General features: G+C 34.8%; 1 protein-coding gene across 1 annotated transcript in view; it reads right to left on the bottom strand.

The window, feature by feature from the left end:
- The window catches only part of RNF180 (ring finger protein 180), a 261,351-nt gene extending 238,664 nt beyond the window's left edge, over positions 1-22,687 (bottom strand). The window contains exon 1 of the mRNA XM_065875170.1: positions 22,553-22,687. Coding sequence (XP_065731242.1) covers positions 22,553-22,687 — 135 coding nt within the window. The remainder of the gene's footprint in view (positions 1-22,552) is intronic.
- Between the last annotated feature and the right edge of the window lie 582 nt (positions 22,688-23,269).

Raw genomic sequence — 23,269 nt, 5'->3', positions numbered from 1 at the left:
CTATGCCAAACAACTAGCAAGACAGGAACACAACCCCATCCATTAGCAGAGAGGCTGCCTAAAATCATAATAAGTCCACAGACACCTCAAAACACAACACCAGACGTGGACCTGCCCACCAGAAAGACAAGATCCAGCCTCATCCACCAGAACACAGGCACGAGTCCCCTCCACCATGGAGCCTACACAACCCACTGAACCAACCTTAACCACTGGGGACAGACACCAAAAACAATGGGAACTACAAACCTGCAGCCTGCAAAAAGGAGACCCCAAACACAGTAAGTAAAACAAAATGAGAAGACAGAAAAACACACAGCAGATGAAGGAACAAGATAAAAACCCACCAGACCTAACAAATGAAGAGGAAATAGGCAGTTTACCTGAAAAAGAATTCAGAATAATGATAGTAAAGATGATCCAAAATATTGGAAATAGAAGAGACAAAATGCAAGAAATATTTAACAAGGACTTAGAAGAACTAAAGATGAAACAAACAACGATGAACAACACAATAAATGAAATTAAAAATACTCTAGATGGGATCAATAGCAGAATAACTGAGAAAGAAGAACGGATAAGTGACCTGGAAGATAAAATAGTGAAATAACTACTGCAGAGCAGAATAAAGAAAGAAGAATGAAAAGAACTGAGGACAGTCCCAGAGACCTCTGGGATAACATTAAACACACCAACATTCGAATTATAGGGGTTCCAGAAGCAAAAGAGAAAAAGGAAGGGACTGAGAAAATATATGAAGAGATTATAGTTGAAAACTTCCCTAATATGGGAAAGGAAATAGTTAATCAAGTCCAGGAAGCACAGACAGTCCCATACAGGATAAATCCAAGGAGAAATACGCCAAGACACATATTAATCAAACTGTCAAAAATTAAATACAAAGAAAACATATTAAAAGCAGCAAGGGAAAAACAACAAATAACACACAAGGGAATCCCCATAAGGTTAACAGCTGATCTTTCAGCAGAAACTCTGCAAGCCAGAAGGGACTGGCAGGACATATTTAAACTGATGAAGGAGAAAAACCTGCAACCAAGATTACTTTACTCAGCAAGGATCTCCTTCCAATTTGATGGAGAAATTAAAATCTTTACAGACAAGCAAAAGCTGAGACAGTTCAGCACCACAAAACCAGCTTTACAACAAATGCTAAAGGAAGTTCTCTAGGCAAGAAACACAAAAGAAGGAAAAGACCTACAATAACGAACCCAAAACAATTTAGAAAATGGGAATAGGAACATACATATTGATAATTACCTTAAATGTAAATGGACTAAATGCTCCCACCAAAAGACACAGATTGGCTGAATGGATACAAAACCAAGACCCATATATATGCTGTCTACAAGAGACCCACGTCAGAGCTAGAGACACATACAGACTGAAAGTAAGGGGATAGAAAAATATATTTCATGCAAATGGAAACCAAATGAAAGCTGGAATAGCAATTCTCATATCAGAGAAAATAGACTCTAAAACAAAGACTATTAGAAGAGACAAAGAAGGACACTACATAATGAACAAGGGATCGATCCAAGAAGAAGATACAACAATTGTAAATATTTATGCACCCAACACAGAAGCACCTCAATACATAAGGCAAATACTAACAGCCATAAAATGGGAAATCAACAGTAACACATTCATAGTAGGGGACTTTAACACCCCACTTTCACCAATGGACACATCATCCAAAATGAAAATAAATAAGGAAACACAAGCTTTAAATGATACATTAAACAAGATGGACTTAATTGATATATATAGGACATTCCTTCCAAAAACAACAGAATACACATTCTTCTCAAGTGCTCATGGAACATTCTCCAGGATAGATCATATCTTGGGTCACAAATCAAGCCTTGGTCAATTTAAGAAAATTGAAATCGTATCAAATATCTTTTCCTACCACAGTGCTATGAGACAAGATATCAATTACAGGAAGAGATCTGTAAAAAATACAAACACATGGAGGCTAAACAATACACTACTTAATAATGAAGTGATCACTGAAGAAATCAAAAAATACCTAGAAACAAATGACAATGGAGACACGACGACCCAAAACCTATGGGATGCAGCAAGAGCAGTTCTAAGGGGGAAGTTTATAGCAATAAAATCCTACCTTAAGAAACAGGAAACATCTCGAATAAATAACCTAGCCTTGAACCTAAAGCAATTAGAGAAAGAAGAACAAAAAAACCCCAAAGTTAGCATAAGGAAGGAAATCATAAAAATCAGATCAGAAATAAATGAAAAAGAAATGAAAAAAATGATAGCAAAGATCAATAAACCTAAAAGCTAGTTCTTTGAGAAAATAAACAAAATTGATAAACCATTAACTAGACTCATCAAGAAAAAAAGGGAGAAGACTCAAATCAATAGAATTAGAAATGAAAAAGGAGAAGTAACAACTGACACTGCAGAAATACAAAAGATCATGAGAGATTACTACAAGCAACTTATGCCAATAAAATGGACAACCTGGAAGAAATGGACAAATTCTTAGAAATGCACAACCTGCCAAGACTGAATCAGGAAGAAATAGAAAATATGAACAGACCAATCACAAGCACTGAAATTGAAACTGTGATTTAAAATTTTCCAACAAACAAAAGCCCAGGACCAGATGGCTTCACAGGCGAATTCTATCAAACATTTAGAGAAGAGCTAACACCTATCCTTCTCAAACTCTTCCAAAATATAGCAGAGGGAGGAACACTCCCAAACTCATTCTACGAGGCCACCATCACCTTGATACCAAAACCAGACAAGCATGTCACAAAGATAGAAAACTACAGGCCAATATCACTGATGAACATTGATGCAAAAATCATCAACAAAATACCAGCAAACAGAATCCAACAACACTTTAAAAGGATCATACACCATGATCAAGTAGGGTTTATTCCAGGAATGCAAGGATTCTTCAATATACGCAAATCAATCAACGTGATACACCATATTAACAAACTGAACGAGAAAAACCATATGATCATCTCAATAGATGCAGAGAAAGCTTTTAACAAAATTCAACACCCATTTATGATAAAAACCCTCCAGAAAGTAGGCATAGAGGGAACTTTCCTCAACATAATAAAGGCCATATATGACAAAGCCACAGACAACATCGTCCTCAATGGTGAAAAATTGAAAGCATTTCCACTAAGATCAGGAACAAGACAAGGTTGCCCACTCTCCCCACTCTTATTCAACATAGTTTTGGAAGTTTTAGCCACAGCAATCAGAGAAGAAAAGGAAATAAAAGAATCAAAATGGGAAAAGAAGTAAAGCTGTCACTGTTTTCAGATGACATGACACTATACATAGAGAATCCTAAAGATGCTACCAGAAAACTACTAGAGCTAATCAATGAATTTGGTAAAGTAGCAGGATACAAAATTAACGCACAGAAATCTCTGGCATTCCTATACATTAACGATGAAAAATCTGAAAGTGAAATCAAGAAAACACTCCCATTTACCACTGCAACAGAAAGAATAAAATATCTAGGAATAAACCTACCTAAGGAGACAAAAGACCTGTATGCAGAAAATTATAAGACACTGATGAAAGAAATTAAAGATGATACCAACAGATGGAGAGATATAGCATGTTCTTGGATTGGAAGAATCAACATTGTGAAAATGACTCTACTACCCAAAGCAATCTACAGATTCAATGCAATCCCTATCAGACTACCCTGGTATTTTTCACAGAACTAGAACAAAAAATTTCACAATTTGTATGGAAACACAAAAGACCCTGAATAGCCAAAGCAATCTTGAGAACGAAAAACGGAGCTGGAGAAATCAGGCTTCCTGACTTCAGACTATACTACAAAGCTACAGTAATCAAGCCAGTATGCTACTGGCACAAAAACAGAAAGATAGATCAATGAAACAGGATAGGAAGCCCAGAGATAAACCCACGCACATATGGTCACATTATCTTTGATAAAGGAGGCAGGAATGTACAGTGGAGAAAGGATAGCCTCTTCAATAAGTGGTGCTGGGATAACTGGACAGGTACATGTAAAAATATGAGATTAGTTCACTCCCTAACACCATACACAAAAATAAGCTCAAAATGGATTAAAGACCTAAATATAAAGCCAGAAACTATCAAACTCTTAGAGGGAAACAGGCAGAACACTCTATGACATAAATCACAGCAAGATCCTTTTTGACCCACCTCCTAGAGAAATGGAAATAAAAATAAACAAATGGGACCTAATGAAACTTCAAAGCTTTTGCACAGCAAAGGAAACCATAAACAACACCAAAAGACAACCCTCAGAATGGGAGAAAATATTTGCAAATGAAGCAACTGACAAAGGATTAATCTCCAAAATTTATAAGCAGCTCATGCAGCTCAGTAAGAAAAAAACAAACAACCCAATCCAAAAGTGGGCAGAAGACCTAAATAGACATTTCTCCAAAGAAGATATACAGACTGCCAACAAACACATGAAAAGAATGCTCAACATCATTAATCATTAGAGAAATACAAGTCAAAACTACAATGAGATATCATCTCACACCAGTCAGAATGGCCATCATCAAAAAATCTAGAAACAGTAAATGCTGGAGAGGGTGTGGAGAAAAGGGAACACTCTTGCACTGCTGGTGGGAAATTGAATTGGTACAGCCACTATGGAGAACAGTATGGAGTTTCCTTAAAAAACTACAAATAGAACTACCATATGACCCAGGAATCCCACTACTGGGCATATACCCTGAGAAAACCATAATTCAAAAAGAGTCATGTACCAAGATGTTCATTGTAGCTCTATTTACAATAGCCAAGAGACGGAAACATCCTAAGTGTCCATTATCAGATGAATGGATAAAGAAGATGTGTCACATATATACAATGAAATATTACTCAGCCATAACAAGAAACAAAATTGAGCTATTTGTAATGAGGTGGAGGGACCTAGAGTCTGTCATACAGAGTGAAGTAAGTCAGAAAGAGAAAGACAAATACCGTATGCTAACACATATATATGGAATTTAAGGGAAAAAAATGTCATGAAGAACCTAGGGGTAAGACAGGAATAAAGACACAGACCTACTAGACAATGGACTTGAGGATATGGGGAGGGGGAAGGGTAAGCTGTGACAAAGTGAGAGAGAGGCATGGACATATATACACTACCAAATGTAAGGTAGATAGGTAGTGGTAAGCAGCCGCATAGCACAGGGAGATCAGCTCAGTGCTTTGTGACCGCCTGGAGGGGTGGGATAGGGAGGGTGGGAGGGAGAGAGACGCAAGAGGGAAGAGATATGGGAACATATGTATATGTATAACTGATTCACTTTGTTATAAAGCAGAAACTAACACACCATTGTAAAGCAATTATACGCTAATAAAGATGTAAAAAAAAGAAAATAACAAAGAATATAGAACATTTAGACAACACCATCAATCAACTGACATTTGTGCAACATTATACCCAACAACACAGAATAGATATTTGTTTAAAGTGCACATGGAATACGCTCCATGAAAGACCATTTGTTGGACCATTATTTAGATTTGAAAGGAATGAAGTAATGCCAAATGTGTTCTCTACTATAATGGAATTAAATTAGAAAACAATAGCAGAAAGATAATCTGAAAAATCCCCAAGTACTTGGAAATTAATAAACATACTTTAAAGAACCTATGGGTCAAAGAAGAAATTACAAGAGGAATGAGAAAATACCTCAAATTGAATAAAAAGGAAAACACACATATTAAAATTTGTAGGATGCAGATAAAGCAGTGGTCATAGGATACTTTAGAGTATAAATATATTTGACAAAATAAAGGATTCAATGATCTAAGCTTCTTCCAACTTAGAAAGCTACAAGAAGAGCAAATGAAGACTAAAGTAAACAGAAAGAAAATAATATATATCAGAAATAAATAAAATAAAAAATAGACAAACAATGAAACTGAAAGATATTAAAGAAAGATAAAACATGACAAATATTTGGGAAAGGGAGAGACATGATTATAGAATCAATGACATTTAAACAATAATAATGTAATGGAGTGGATATTTTTATGAAAAAAGTTGGCAAACTAGATGAAATAAAATTCTTAAAAGATACAATTTACTTAAATGAATCAAAAGAAATGGGCTGTATGAACAGCTCTAAATCAATTATGCTAAATTTGAAATTAAATCTTGTCTCCCACCAAAAAAAAACAAACCGCTCCAGGCCCAGATGGCTTTTCTGGTGAACTGTATCAAACAGTTAATGAAGAAATGTACACATCCTATACAAATTCTTTCAGAAAACTGAGTATGATGGACTGCTTCCCAACTCATTTTATAAGGCCAGCATTATCACAAAAATTTTTAAAGATAAAGACGTTATAATAAAGGACATCCATGAAGGAGAGGATCAAGATGATGGAGTAGGAAGACCCTGAGCTCACTTACCCCCACGAAAACATCAAAACTACAACTACATATAGAGCAGCTCTTGTTGAGAATGACCTGAACACTAGCAGGACAGATGGCTCTTTTACAACCAAGGTTATGAAAGAGAGAACCACACAGAGCCTGGTAGGAGAGGAAGAGAAGCATTTCTAGTTGCAACCTAGCCCCCTAGTGGGTGACCAAGAAGAGGAAAGGGATATCACCGTCTTGGCATCCTCCCTAAGAAGTCAGGGGTTAAAGTCCCATATTAAGCACCCAAGCCCTGGGGTCTGGCAACAGGAAGACGAGTCCCCTTGGATGCTTAGAAAATCAGTGGGGCTTTCCAGAGGGCTTTAAGAAATCGGGACTCTGCTCTTGAAGGGCATGCACCCAGACTTGCTTGCTCCCAGTCCAAGGATAGAGGCAGCAGAATGAAAACTGTTTGGTGCTCTGGCCAGCCTGCCAGGACCATCCCAGAATGCCCGCCCAACCTACACTGAGCACCTGCTCTAGCCCCTCCAGCTCAGGTATTGCTTCCCACCAATGTGGAGACTGCCATCACACACAGTAGGGAGAAGCACAGCCAGCTCAGAATGGCTGCCCCAGCCCCTTGGGCCCTGACAACCTCCCCCCAACCAAGGCAGAGACCACCATCACCACTGTATGCCTGCTGAGAAGAGGAGACGCAAAACCAGATCAGAACTGCTGCTCCAGCCTCTTGGGCCCTGACCTCACCCCTAACCAAGACAATCCAAGTCCAAGACCACCAATGCTCTGAGGGAAAAGCCCAATTCCCTCAGGGCTCCTGCTCTAGCCCCTCAGGCCACAGTTCCACCACCAGACAGGGGTGCAATTACTATCAAGTATGGGAAAAACCCTGACTCACACTGGGCTCTGGCCCTAGCTCACCCAACTTTTTTCCTACCTCCCACCAAGGCAGTGGTCAGCAGCACATCCCAGGAGAAGACATGGCCCATGATCACTTCAGATCCAACTCTCCCACCAATGCCACGGGGCACAAGCGGCCTGTATAGGGATGTTCCCACACACGGACACACCTTCAAGACCAGGATATGTAACTCTTTCACCTAATTTCATTAAAACAGAGAATATCAAACAAAATAATAAAGGTTAGAATGGAAATAGAGACAAAAAAAATAGAAAAGATCAATGAAACTAAGAGCTGGTTTTTAAAAGATAAACAAAATTGACAAACCTTTAGCCAGACTCATCAAGGAAAAAAAAATTAAGTCTAAGTAAACAAAATTAGAAATGAAAGAGAAGAAATTACAACCAATATCACAGAAATATAATCATAATACTATGAACAGGTACATGATAACAAACTGGACAATCTAGAATAATTGGATAAATTTCTAGAAACATACAATCATCCAAGACTGAATAAAAAAGAAACAGAAAATATAAACAGACCAATTACTAATATTAAAATTGAATCAGTAATCAAAAAACTCCCAAAAAACCAAAGTTCATGATACAACAGCTTCACAGGGCAATTCTATGAAAAACTTAAAGAAGAGTTAATACCTATCCTTCTCAAACTATTCCAAAATATTGAACAGGAGGGAACACTTCCAAATTCATTCTAAGAGGTCAGCATTACTCTGATACCAAAACCAGACAAAGACACAACTACTACAGAAAATTAGAGGCCAACATCCCTGATGAACACAGATGCAAAAATCTTCAATGAAATATTAGCAAACCAAATTCAATGATATATAAAAAGGATCATACATCATGATCAATTGGGATTTACTCCATGGATACAAAGATGGTTCAACAACCACAAGTCAATCACCGTGATACATCACATTAACAAAACAAAGAATAAAAATTACACGATCATCTCAATAGATGCAGAAAAAGTACTTGACAAAATCCAACATCGATTCATGATAAAAATAATGTTGACCAAGTTGGTATAGAGGGAACATACTTCAACATAGTAAACACCATTTATGACAAACTCACAGCTAGCATTCTACTCAACAGTGGAAAGTTCAAAGCTTTTCCTCTGAGATTAGAAATAAGACAAGCACAACACTGTAAATCAACTATACTTCAATAAAAAAAAAAAAAGACAAGGATACCCACTCTAAACACTTTTGCTCAACATAGTATTGGAAGTTCTAGCAACAGCAATTAGACTAGAAAAAAAAAAGGCATCCAAATTGGAAGGAAAGAAGTAAAACTGTCACTATTTGCAAATGACAGGATACTGTACTATTCAGAAAACCCTAAACACTTCACCAGAAAACTATTAGCACTAATAAATGAATTCAATAAAGTTGCAGGATATAAGAAAAATATACAGAAATCTGTTGCATTTCTATAGACTAAATAATAAACTATCAGAAGGAGAAATCAAGAAAACAATCCCATACAATCATATCAAATAGAATAAAATACCTAGGAATAAATTTAACCAAGGAGGTGATGACTTGTACTTTGAAAACTATATGACACTGAAGAAAGAAATTAAAAATAATATAAATTAATGGAATGATATCCCATGTTCATGGATTGGAAAATATATTGTTGAAATGTCCATACTGCCCAAAGCATTCTACAGATTTAATGTAATCCCTACCAAAATACCCATTACATTTTTCACAGAACTAAAACAAATGATCCTAAAATTTGTATGGAACCACAAAAGACCCCAAGAAGCCAAAGCAATCTTGAGAAAAAAAGAACAAAGGTAAAAGTATCATGCTTCCTGACGTCAGATTATACTACAAAAAGCTACAGTTACCAAAACAGTATTGTACTGGCACAAAAACAGACACAAAGATCAATGGAACAGAAATAAACTGACACACATATGGTCAATTAATCTGCAACAAAGGAGGCAAGAATATACCATAGGGAAAAGACAGTTTCTTCAATAAGTGGTGTTGGGAAAATTGGAGAGCTACATGTAGAAGAATGAAATTAGAACATTTGTTCACACCATATATAAAAATAAATTCAAAATGTATTAAAGACCAAAATGTTAAGACGTGAAACCACAAAACTCCTAGAAGAAAGCATAGGCAGTATGGTCTTTGACACTGGTCTTAGCAATATTTTCTTTGAATTTGTCTCCTTAAGCATGGAATACAAAAGTGAAAACAAACAAATTGGACCTAATCAAGCTTAAAAACTTTTTACACAGTGAAGGAAACCATCAACAAAATGGAAAGGCAACTTAATGAATGGGAAAAGATATTTTCAAATGATGTAACTGATAAAGCATTAATATCTGAAATAGATAAAGAACTCACAAAACTAAATATCAAATAGAACAAACAATACAGTTAAAAAATGGTCAGAGAATCTACACAGGCATTTTTCCAAAGAAGACATACAGATGGACAATAGGCACATGAAAAAATGCTCAACACCCCTAGTCATCAGGGAAATGCAAATCAAAACCATAATGAGATATCACCTCACACCTGTCAGAATGACCACCATCACAAAGATGAGAAATAACACGTGTTGACAAGGATGAGGAGAAAAGGAAACCCTCATGTACTGCTGGTGGGAATATAAACTGGTACAGCCACTATTCAAAATAGTATGCAGGTTCCTCAAAAAAAAAAAAAAAGAAAACAGTGCTACCATACGATCCAGTAATTCCACTTCTGGGCATTTATCTGAAGAAAACAAAAACAATACTTCAAAAAGATATATGCATCCCAATGTTTACGGCAGCATTACTTACAACAGTGAAATATGGAAACAACAAAGATGTCCATCAATGGATAAAGAAAATGTGGTATATGTGTTTGTGTATGTGTATAGACACACACACACACACAATTGAGTGTAACTCAGCCATAAATAATAAAATCCTGCCATCTGTGACAACATGGATGGACCTGGATGACATTATGCTAGTAAAATAAGTCAGAGAGAGAAAGATAAATACTGCACATTTTCATTTATATATGGAATCTAAAAAACAAAGAAATATAACAAAACAGTAACAGACTCACAGATACAGAGAACAGACTGGTGGTTGCCAAAAGGGAGACGGATAAGAGGAGGGCTAAAATGGGTGAAAAGGATTAAGAAGTACAGATAACTAGGTATAAAATACATAAGTTACAAGGGCATAATGTACAGCATTGGAGTACAGTAAATATTTTATAATAACTATGTGAAGTATAATACATAAAAATATCAAATTACTATGCTGTACATCTGGAATTAATATAATATTGTAAGTTAACTATACTTTGAATAAAAAAGACATCCACAGACGAACATCTTTCTTAAACAAAGCATCAAAATCCTTGATAAAAGATTAATAAGTAAAATTTAGCAATAGATTATCATATATACGTAGAAAATACTAAGAGATCCACAGAAAGCAACTAAAAAGTGAGTTTAGTATAATACGTTTGCAGGATATAAAGTCAATATACAAATTCAACTCTATTTCTTTAGATTAGCCACAAGAAATTGTAATGGGTAACTTATTAAATATCAATTATAACAGCAGCAAAAAACATGAACAACTTAGGAATAAATTTAATACAATATGTACAAGATCTCTCCATCATAAACTAGAAAACACTGCTGAAAGAATTGAGGAATACATAATGGTGTGTATCTCAGGAATGAAAGATTGATATAGCATTCAAAAATCATTAAATATAACTCAATATAATAATATAAAACAGAACAAAAATGTAGAAAATATTTAGATATATGTGGAAAAATCATTTGATAAAATTCAACATCCATTCATAATGAAAACTTAGAAACTAAAAATGGAAGAAAACTTTTTCAATCTGATAAAAGGTATCTATGAAAAACCTTTAACTAAACTTATACTCAGTGGTGTAAGATAATTGTTTTACCCTAAGATTGAGAACAGAATGTCTTCATTCTCACCTTTCTAGTCCACATTGTATTGATAGTCCAAGTCAGTACAGTATGACAAGAAAAAGAAATAAAAGACATACAGATTAGAAATCAACAAAACGACAAGATACATCTTCACACCCACTTAGGATGGCTATAATAAAAAATAAAAATAATGAAATAAACAGAAAATAAGGGTTGGTAAGGATATGGAGAAATTGGACCCACTGTACATTTATGATGGGAATGTAAATGGTGCAGCCACTGTGGAAAATAGTTTTGTGGTTCCTCGATAAGTTAAACATTGAATTACCAACTGGCTTAAGAATTCTACTCCTGGGTGTATATCCAAAATAATAAAAAAACAGGTGTTCGAACAAAAACTTGTATAAAAATGTTCATAGCAACACTACTGAAAATAGTCAAAAGGTGGGAACAACTCAAATGTCCATCAACTTATAAATGTATAAACAATATGTGGTAGATCCCTATGATGAAATAATGTGCAGTCATAAAAAGGGATAAAATACTGATACATGCTATAACATGGATAAACCTTGAAAACACTATGCTGGGTGAAAGAAGCCAGACTAAAAGGCTGTATATTGTGTGATTCCCTTTGTATTAAATATCCAGAATCAGTAAATCCATAGAGACAGGAAGCATATTAGTAATTGCCAGGGGTTTGGGGGAGGTGGAAATGGGCAATGACTGCTTAATGAGCATGGACTTTCCACATGGGGTGATGAGAATGTTCTGGAACTAGATCGTGATGATGGTTGCACAGCATTGTAAGTGTACGAGTTATGTTATGTGTATTTTAGCATAATTTTAAAAAATAACTTTTTCACAGACAACACAACATAAAGAAAATACTAAGAAATTCACCATAAAAACTGTTAAATTAATAAGCACAGTTTCAGTATAGAATGTCAATATACAAATTTCTGTGTACCGCACTTCTGTAACAACAAACGATGGGAAAGTAAACATTTAAAAAATATCACTGAATATAGTACCAAGAAAACATGAACTACTTAGGTATAAACTTGACACAATATATACATGACTTGTCCACTGAAAACTACAAAACACTATACAGAAAAATTAAAGACCTAATAAGACCAAGATATATATACCATGTTCATAGAATGGAAAGTTTGATATTTTTAAGATGTCAATTGCTTCTATATTAACCTATAGATTCAATACAACCCACTTAAAATCCCAGCAGGATTATTTATAGAAATTGATAAATACATTGTAAAATTTATGTAAAAAATGCAAAATGACCTAAAACATCCTGAAAAGTCTTGCAACAGAAAAAGAAATGTAGAGGACATACACTATCTGATTTTAACACTTATAAGATCAATGGAATAGAGTAAAAAAATAGATCTGCATATAAATTTAGTCAATTGTTTTTTGGTAAATATGCCAAGATAATGAGAAAAGATAGACTTTTCAATAATTGGTGCTGGAACAACTGAATAGCCATATGAAGTAAAAAAATAATAACAAAAATAATAAAAATGCTTACCACACACATGAAAAACAAATCAAAATGGATCAGGATCCTAAAAGTAAAAGCCATAACCACAAAATGTCTAGAACAGGAAAAAAATCTTTGAAACCTGGGGATAGGCAAAGTAGTCTCAGGACACAAAAACATTACCCATAAAGGAAAAAACTGATAAACTGGATTTCATCAAAATTAAAACCATCTACTCTTTGAAAGTCATCACTAAGAAAATGAAGACAGAAACCACAGACTAGAAGAAAATTTTTGCAAAACCTGTATCTGACAAGAACATTTTAGCCAGAATATATAAAGAACTCTTACAACTAAATACAAAGAAAATACAATTTAAAAAATGATTATAAAATTTCAACAGACATTTCACAAAAGAAGATATACTAATGTCCGATAATCACATGAAAAGAGGCATAACAGTCACTGGAGAAAGGCAAATTCAAACTATAATGAGACAACATTACATATTTATTACAAGAGCTAAAATGGAAAAAAGAAAAGAAAAAAGGGGAAAGAAAAAAGCAAAAAGAACTGAAAATATCAGTACAGACAAAGACATAGAGCAACTGAAACTCATGTTTTCAGTGGGAATGCAAAATGATATAGTCATTTTAGAAAACAGTTTGTCAGTTTCTTAAAAAGCTATGCCCACACTTATCATAGAACCAAGCAACCCCTAGTAGTAACCAAGAAAAATAAAAATATAGGTCCACATAAAGATTTGTAGCTCAAAACTGCAAACACCTAAAATGTCCATCAACAACTACAGCATCCATACAGTAGATAAACAACTGTGAAATGTATACAATGAAGTAATACTCAGTAATAAAAAGGAATGGACTACTGATATATGCAACAATATGAATCAATTTCAAAAACACTATGCTGAGCATAAAAAGCCATACATAAAAGAATATATGCTCTATGATTACATATGTAAGAAACTCTAGAAAAGACCAAATGTTGTTACCTCTTGACAATGGTGGCAGGTACACGAGTACATATACATTTGTCAAAGCTCACTGAAATGTGTATTTCATTACATATAAATTATACCCTTGGGCTTCCCTGGTGGCGCAGTGGTTAATAATCCGCCTGCCAAAGCAGGGGACACGGGTTCAAGTCCTGGTCTGGGAGGATCCCACACGTCGCGGAGCAACTAAGCCCATGCACCACAACTACTGAACATGTGCTCTACAGCCCGCAAGCCACAACTACTGAGCCTGCAAGCCATAACTACTGAAGCCCGCACACCTAGAGCCCTGCTCCGCAACGAGAAGCCACCATAATGAGAAGCCCACGTGCCGCAACAAAGAGTAGCCCCCACTCACTGCAACTAGGGAAAGCCCATGCACAGCAACGAAGACCCAATGCAGCCAAAAAAAAAAAAATTATACCCTAATAAAACTAACCCTAAAAGTGAGCAGTGTAATTTTACCTAAATTTACTTTTTGAAGAACAGAATTAATCTTGTAAACATCAGTACCTGTACACATTAGCCCCTTCCATTAGGAGCTGAGAGTTATGCAGATTAGTATAACTAATGAATTCTTAAAAAGGCTCTCGTAGAGAATACAAAGTGGAATTGACAAATACAGCCTTCTTTACTTCACTATTAGATCCGAAATTTTTTTGGACTTTTCAAGGTTCTGTCTATCCATGAGCTAAATAAATAAATATTTCTACATTGGTATAAAGAATAGAATATTATGTCAAAGTAAGTTAATAGCAATCAATCTATCAAGATTTATTGGGTCATTACTAGACACAGTGTTGACCATATAAAGGGAGTAAAGAAACTTATTTATATGCCAGGGACTGTGTTTTACCTTAACACGTATTATCTCATTTTACTATTTCATTGTGCATATTCCATTATTTCATTTAATCAGATAAAGTGATCATGATATTTAGTCACATAAGATTGATCACTGTACTAAGAAACCACTATCTGTTATAAATTCTAGAGATGTTTTATGAACATTCCTATGAGAAAAAACATTGGAGTCATATATCTAGGTATATAAAGGAAATTTTACAATGTACCTATTCTTCTTATTTTTACTAGGTAACAAGCATTTGTACTGTGCTACTACAGCCCAGGCACTCTTTGAAAGGTTTTATTATTTTACAAATAAGGAAACTGAACCAAGAGAAAGTAACTTTTATGTAACTTGTCCAACGTCACACAGTAAGTAGCAAAGGAAGGATTTCCATCCAGGCAGTCTGGCTTCAGAACTGAAGTCACTAAGCTTCCACTGTTACTTCCTATACCAAATCAATACTATCTTTTTTAGGGCAATCATCTTTCTTACATCTTTAGCCTGAGTATGTTTTAAGGTGTGATACTACTATTCTTCCAGAGGATTACAAAAAAAGCAAAACAAAGCAAACAAAAATTGGAAGCATAACTTACTTTTAAATTAACCAAAAACAATGTACTAACATACAGAAGAAAGGTAGGTTTAGAAAAAATCCCAGTTGATTCTGATATGCAGCTCCCAAACCAATCTCCCTGATTTGAGAACTATTAACATAAAGCAAGCACATATTTTTCTCTAAATATTTAAAAGTTAAAGCACTCTCTCATGCCAACAAAAAAGACAAAAATCAGTTATAGCAATTGATACTGGTGGAAGGAGCATAAAAGGCTGGGTTAAGAGTGTATAGTGTTGTTTCCCTTTCTGAAAATTAGATATGGCAAACAAAGAAAACCAGGATAAACACAGAGCCCTCAGTTATAAATGAGACTGCCAACTACTTCAACTGTAATTACACACACTGTCTTAGAAACATAAATATATATGATATTCATGATATTTACTTCCAATTTAATTTTACACGTAAAATAAGACATCAAACTATAAAGTCTACAGTCACTTAATTTTTTTAAAAATCACACAAATATATGTGATAAAACAAGTTTTAATGGATGTATTTTAAGATAAGTGATTAAACGAAGCAACCTCATTTGAGGAATTTAAAGGCTTTAAAGTAGTGGCGTCAGGTTATCTCCTTGGGAAAAAATAAACTGAAAATTAGAAAAACTATATTATTAGGATTTTTAAAACCTTAATCGACAGATTTTTGTGTCTCAAGTTTATCATGTGGGCAAAGGAGGAAGTGAAGGAAGACAAGTAACTAACAGCCAGTTTCACTTAATACTGTCAGAAAAATGTTGACAAAATATTTTGTAAATGAAATCTTTTGTTCGAGCAGTAGGGGGAGCTAACGCATTGTTATTGATATTGCTTTTTCTTGAAGGGTAGGGAATGTTTTCAGTTACTGTGTACAAAGAGAACTTCTTTAATATTAAAATTACAAACTGTATGCGTTATCTTTTTATCATTTAATGATTGTTAAGAGTTTTAATTGAACAGAACAGTTTAAATGTAAAAAGGTGACGTAATATTATTATATAATTTTTGAAAAATGTTTAACACTAACACATTTCCAATGTTAGTAATAACATTCCGTTAGCTAACACATTAAAAGTTAGCCAACTATATTATTTAATATAGTTTATTTAAATATTTGCAGCTATCAGCTATAAACACTACAGGGAAAAAGATCAGGTAATTAAAAATGTCATTTAGATTAACATTATTAATTGTTTAAAGGGTTATAAATATAAACGAACCAAATCCTATTGGACTGCCTGGTTTTACTATTGTAGGTTGAGAACATACTTCAAGGGTGAAAATTTTCTTTACTCAAAAGTCAGAACGAATAAAAAAGAAACTGAAAGCCTCATTTAAAGGCAGACCATTCCCTGCACGTATTCTTGCTACCTTTCTAATATCACGCTTTCAAAATTGCCAAAATAATTTTTTAAAAATTCAATGGTCATGTCACTCCTTTTCACTGACTTTCCAGCTTTTAGGAAAAAGATCAAAGTCCTTAATTTGTCTTGCAAGACCATAGATGATCTAACCAACACCCATCTTTCTAGCCTCAAATCTGGCCAAACTCTCTCTCGATCTCTGCCCTCCAATCATAGAAATCTTCTAGTTCCATGGAGATACATCACATTCTTTCCACCACAGGGCCTTTGAATACGCTGGCCCCAAAGCTTGGAAGGTCCTCTGTCTTGTACTGTCCTAGCTACTCATCCACCGTATCTCTACACAAGTTGTTTCCTCAGAAAAGCCTCCCGCTTACAACAACAATCCTATGTCCATGTCCTATCTTTATGGCTCCCTATACGTTTCCTTTTTTTCCACTTAAACAGCTAATAATTTAATATTTATGACTGAACACTATCCTGAAAGTTTCACAAGGACAGAACACTTATCTTCTGCTCTTCATTGAATTTCCAGTGCCTGTCATATCTTAGTTGATCTGAGCTGGCATAACAAAATACCACAGACTGGATGGCTTAGACAACAGACATTTATTCTTCACAGTCCTGGAGGCTGGAAGTCTATTATCAAAGTGCCAGCATGTTCAGGTACTGGTGAGAGCTCTCCTCTTAATTTGCAGATAGCTGCCTTCTTGCTGTATCCTCACATGGTAAAGAGAGAAAGAGATCTCTCTCTTCCCCTTCTTGTAAGAGAGAAAAGAGATTTCTCTCTCTCTTCTTCTTACTGGATTAAGGCCCCATCCTTATAACCTGATTTACCCTTAGAAACCTCCTAAAGACCTATCTCCAGATACAGTCACTTCGGTGGTTAGGACTCACAGCTACAATGAACATTGACCAATGATTTCCTCCTTGCTAAAACCAAAGCATACTTTTAATTCTCATTCAGAGTCTCTACATTTGGCCATGCAGTTTGTATGCCATTTCTGTACAAATCTGGGGGCACTTTTCACAGATTAGCACCCTCTAGAATTATGCAGTGTACAACCTGCACATTAAAGGCAGTATCTGGTCTTCTATGTCTCGCTACAACGTTCAATATTACTAACGAATTCCTCCTTCTGGAAGATATTCATCCCTTGACTTCCATAACACCGTATCCTGATTTTCAATCCTATCTTTCTTACTACTCTTTTTTTCCTACTTTGTGACTTTTTTTTCCTGTCCATCCCCTAAATGTTCCTAGGCCCTCTTCTTTCTCACTCCATTCACACTCTGCATGGTGATCTCATCTACTGTCACGGCTTGACTCACCACTTAAATGCTGATGACTCCCAAATCCACACTTTCAGTTCAGATCTCTGCTCTGAATCCCATAACCATAGAACCAGCAGCCTGCCAGAAATCTCTTTTTAAATGTCCTTTTAGGCCACATAAACTTGACATGCCCCAAACTGTGTCAAAACGGACTAAGAAGTGAAAGCGGAGGACATCACGTCTGACGCAACACCCACCCCGCCAGACTTCACAAACGGAGACCAATTTTATTATTTTCTGGTTTTAGGGTTTTCATTGTTATTTTTGCTTTTGGTTTTGGTTCTGGCCCACATTTCATGTATCTCAGGCCTGAAGGTAGAGTAGGAGTCCCCTTTTGTCCCTGTGGACATTGTAGACTGTCTCAAAATTCCATTCTAAATTCCCAGTCACATGCCTTACCATATGCCAGTGGCTGGAAAACTAAAGCTCAAATGTCCCAGATTCCCTTACAGCTCAAGTTCCACACATGACCTAGCTTTCCCCAAGCTGATACACTGTTCAATATTATGAAAGCAGAAGTGATGAGTATATTTGTGCTGTTTCTTCTAGCAAGCTTGGTTTTTGAAGGTACTTAGTTAGTCTGCGGCAAAAGTTAGTGATTCCAGTGTCCAGTTCCTAGTTCTGTGGGGACTAAGGGGCAGCGTGTGAGACTTCCATTTCCTGGCATTGGTCAGGGCTAAACAAGTGTGGTTCTGGAGCCAACAGCTGTGGATGCTATTTCCTCAGTTTCCTGATCCTTTATGTTCTTCTGAGGGCCATTTCACACCCGCATGGGGTGAGGAAGACAGGAGACAAAGTCCAGGGTTTGCTCAGGGTCAGGAGACTATAAGAGGGAACTCCTACATAAAGCTGGGTTATAATATCAGTATAAGGGTGAATGAGAAATAAACCTGTTGCTCAGAAGGACAAAGAAGGAAAGTTGCCTATCTCAACTTTGGTATTCAGTAGAAGGAAAGGAAAAAATCTTCTCAGGGTACTGAAGAATTTCTTAAACAAAAAGTACAGAACATAAAGGAGATGATTAATAAATTTATCTATATTATTTTACAAATTCTGTTCATCAAAAGATACCACAAAGAGTGAAATACAAGTTATATAAACTGGCAAAAGATATTTGCAATATAATAACCAACAAATAATTAGTATTCAGAGTACATAAAGAGCTTCCAAAACTCAAAGCTACATAATAGAAAAACAGGTAAGGACAAAAAGACATTTCACAGAAAACACAAACAGCCTTAAACAATGAAAAGATGTTAAATGTTGGCAAAGATGTGGAATCACAGCAATGTTTAACTGCTGCTCATGGGACTGTCACTTGAAAACAACTTAGCATTGCCCAGTAAAGGTGAAGAATCACATATCCTGCAACATACAACTCCATTTCCAGTAATATACTCCTGCCTATGTCTGTCAAGATATGGACAAGTAGCATGGCTTGTAAGAGCAAAACAACTAGATTTAACTCAATGGTAGAGTGAATTATAAATTGTGATATGTTAATACACTGGAATACTACACAAAAGTGAAACACTGGAGCTGCACTACATGCTGATATTAAGTAAAAGCAGCAATTCCCAGAAGAATACCCACCTATGTTGTGATTTCATTTATAGAAAGTAGACAAAACGCTTCCAGAAACAAGAAAAACACTTATTTTATACACAGATACATTTTAAATTATATTGTTATATAGGTAATAAATTAAGATGATTTGATAGGTGATAAATTTAGCATTCTTTCATCATAGCATCTGATAGATTACTTTTAGATTACAATATTTTGTTTCCTTTAATTAAAACAGATGCTTCTAAGTTCATCTTTAATATTTATATAAAATGCATGTATTTGTAAATGTAAAATATGTTTGTATAGTTCAAAGAAATACTTAAAGAGAAGCAAATACCAATACACCCACCACCCAGCTTAATAAGTACAACATTACCACTACTTTAGAAGCCCCCTCAGGATCCCTCTCTAATTGTATACTCCTCCTTCCCCCTAGACTTAACAATGATATTGAATTATTCCTCAGGCAGGTTTTTAACAGGTTTTATATATGTATGTTTTATTTTATATGCATATTATATATACCTTTATATACATTATTTTATATAAATATAAAAATATTTAAATAATATATTTATGTAAATATGCATTTTATATCTATTATTTTTAATAAATATATTTTTATTTTATAAGTTAGTTTCAATAATTATACATATATATTTTATTATGTATATACATAAACATTTTATTTTATATATAAAACTATAGTGACAGAAAGCAAATCAGTGGTTGCCCAAGGCTGGGCTTGGAAACAGGGCAAATGGGTCTAAGAAAACTTTCTGAGGTAAGAGAAAGATTTTAAAACTGTTATCATTGAATTGTATTCTTACAATAAATAAATTTTATGGTTTACAAATTATACTTAAAAATCTGTAAAAAAAAATACATACATAGATTTCACAATCTCCTTTGGGAAACCTCTGTGACTAGCCCAGGCAACATTTGCTTACATTCCTCTGTTAGAGTACTTATCAAATCAGGCTACACTGCTTGGCCTATTTTTAACTACAGTTTAAAGCTCCTAGAGGACCAGAATGATTTTTCAATCTTGTATCACTCTCTTCTACAACCTATCCCATTACATCCTAGAGCAGTGTTTGAACTTCTCTTGCTTATTGAGAAGGTGTGACATTGCATAATACCCTGATGGAGGAGCAAAGGCAGTAAAGAGAGTGTGGGGTGAGGTGCACAAGCTCAGGACCCTCAGTGTCAGGTTCAACTGTAACTGCACTGCTGGTAAAAGTGTAATCTGAGGCAATTTATTTAATTTTCTGTGCCTCAGTTCCCTTATCTATAAAATTGAGATGATAGATTATCTCCTTCAAGATAATCTATCCTTCTATCCTTATACTATAAGGAATGAATAATATAAAACATTCAAAACAACGCCTACCTAATAAGCATAAAAAAAGGTACTGGACATCATTATCACTAGGAAAAAAACAAATTAAAACTATAATGATATACCACTATACATCTACCAGAATGTCTCAAGTTACAAAATCTGAAAATACCACTTGTAGACAAAAGGTGTAGAGCAACTGGAATTCTCATCACTGTTGCTGGAAGTGAACATTCACTTTGGAAAACTACTAGCAGCTTCTTAAAAACTTAAAATACACCTACTCTATGACCCCCCCAAATTCATTCCTATGTATATATCAAAAAGAAATAACAAAACACAAACACATAAAGTCTTTTACAAGAATACTGATAGCAGTTTTATTCATAACCCAAAACTAGAAATTCAAATGTCCATCAGCAGAAAAAAATGATAAATTGTGGTATATTCATAAACGGCATACTACTCAGGAAAGAGGAAGCAAACTACATAACACAAAATATAAATGAGCCTTTAAAACATTATGCTGAGCAAATTAAGTCAGGTGCAAAAGAGTATATGCTATATGATTCCATTAGAATGAAGGTCAGGAACAGGCAAAACTAGTCTATGGTGATAGACATCAATATAGTGGTTGTCTTGTGAGAGGCGAGTATTGCCTGGAAAAGGGCAAAACAACTTTCTGGGGTGATGAAAATATTGTATATCTTGATCTGATTCGTAGCAGGGCTGAAAAAAATTTATCAAGCTGTATACTTTTTTTTTTTACTCTATAAATTACACCCAATAAAATACTCAGCATGAAAAGATTTTTTCCTCCAATTGTTTTTTCAGTTTTTAAAAAATGTTAAAAAAAAAAGTAGCTGACATGTAGTAAGTATGCAGTCAAAGTCTTCCGCTATTATCAGTTCAAGCTGGCTAATCTGTTAGAGTGGATATGAAATAATCATGATCAAATGTGGCTGAGGAAAAACTTAAACAAAACAGTCTCTCAAAGCAGGGGAAGAAAACAATTACATCCACTCTCTCTGCTGAATTGAGAATTCCCTGTAAAGTGCATGGATTACTATCTAGTTTGGACCTCTTTGATACTGCCTCTTGCATATTGCTCTTAGAGAAGTTTAGGGATTTTATCTGTTTTTTTAAAAACATTTACTTTTCCCAGGACAACCAATTAAATGCTTTTAAATATTATTCAGGTTTTTCTATTGACTTTTAAATTATACATGAACTTTCCCTTTTAGGCCCATACTGAATACTATATATATAATATGTATATATATATGTTTATATAATGTATATGTTTTTATATACATATAAAAATAGGTTTTCTATTTTTTAATATGATCTTGAATTAATTGTGTGGTGATGACTAAGGTTCACTCATGGTGGGGATAAAATAAACATAGACTATTATCTTCAACCTATGTTTGTGATCCTGCACTTAAAACTTTAACGTCATGTTAATGTCAGCAGCTAGAGGTAAACTTAATTGTAACTGTGGAAGGTGGGATGCCTTTCGAATACCACTTTGAAATGTTTTCAGTGGATCAGGTAAAATAAGGTAAAAGCTAAGTCAGGTGTGGAGGGATATGTGTACATGTGTAGGTGTGCCCCCAGCATTTCTATACTAGGAAATTATTTGATGATTATACAGTTAGCAATACTCACCTTAGTCACTTGATTCTCAAGACATTCCATGAAACAACCAGAACCTGCTATGCATTTTCTACATTTCCAACAACGAAGAATACTTATTTCTTCTTGATTATGATTCTTAGTTATCAATTCTTTACTTCTCTTCATCTGTGGGAAAATTAATGCATTTTTAGAATGTTAAACCGTGTCAGATTAAACTTGATTTTCTAAACCCTTTGAACAGCATTAGCTACATGAGGACCAGAAGGAAGAGAATTATCATTTATTGAGGTACCTACTAGTATTAGGCTAGGGGTGCTCTATAAACTATATCGAGGATTAATTCTGACAATGATGCATTATATTAGTGACTACCAGCTTCTTTTATTTTTGCAGAACATTTTGTCTATTTCTTTCCATCTGTTCTCACTAACAGTGGTAAAAGGTAAGAACAGTTAAATAAGTTACTCCAGTATTTAAAACTCATAACAAAGAACTATAAATATTCTTACAAATAGGATGTTTTGAATAGCCAAAGCATTAAATTTTAAATATAACAGGATTTACTGAGTTGTAGTTAATTCTGTGAAAATTAGAAGTAATTACTTCACATGGGTCAGAATGGCCATCATTCTGGAGAAAAGGGAACCCTCTTGCACTGTTGGTGGGAATGTAAATTGATACAACCACTATGGAGAACAGTATGGAAGTTCCTTAAGAAACTAAAAATAGAACTACCATATGACCCAG

This window comes from Phocoena phocoena, chromosome 3, assembly GCF_963924675.1.
Source record: "Phocoena phocoena chromosome 3, mPhoPho1.1, whole genome shotgun sequence".
Classification (NCBI taxonomy): Eukaryota; Metazoa; Chordata; class Mammalia; order Artiodactyla; family Phocoenidae; genus Phocoena; species Phocoena phocoena.
This window is presented reverse-complemented; position numbering and strand designations above follow the sequence as displayed.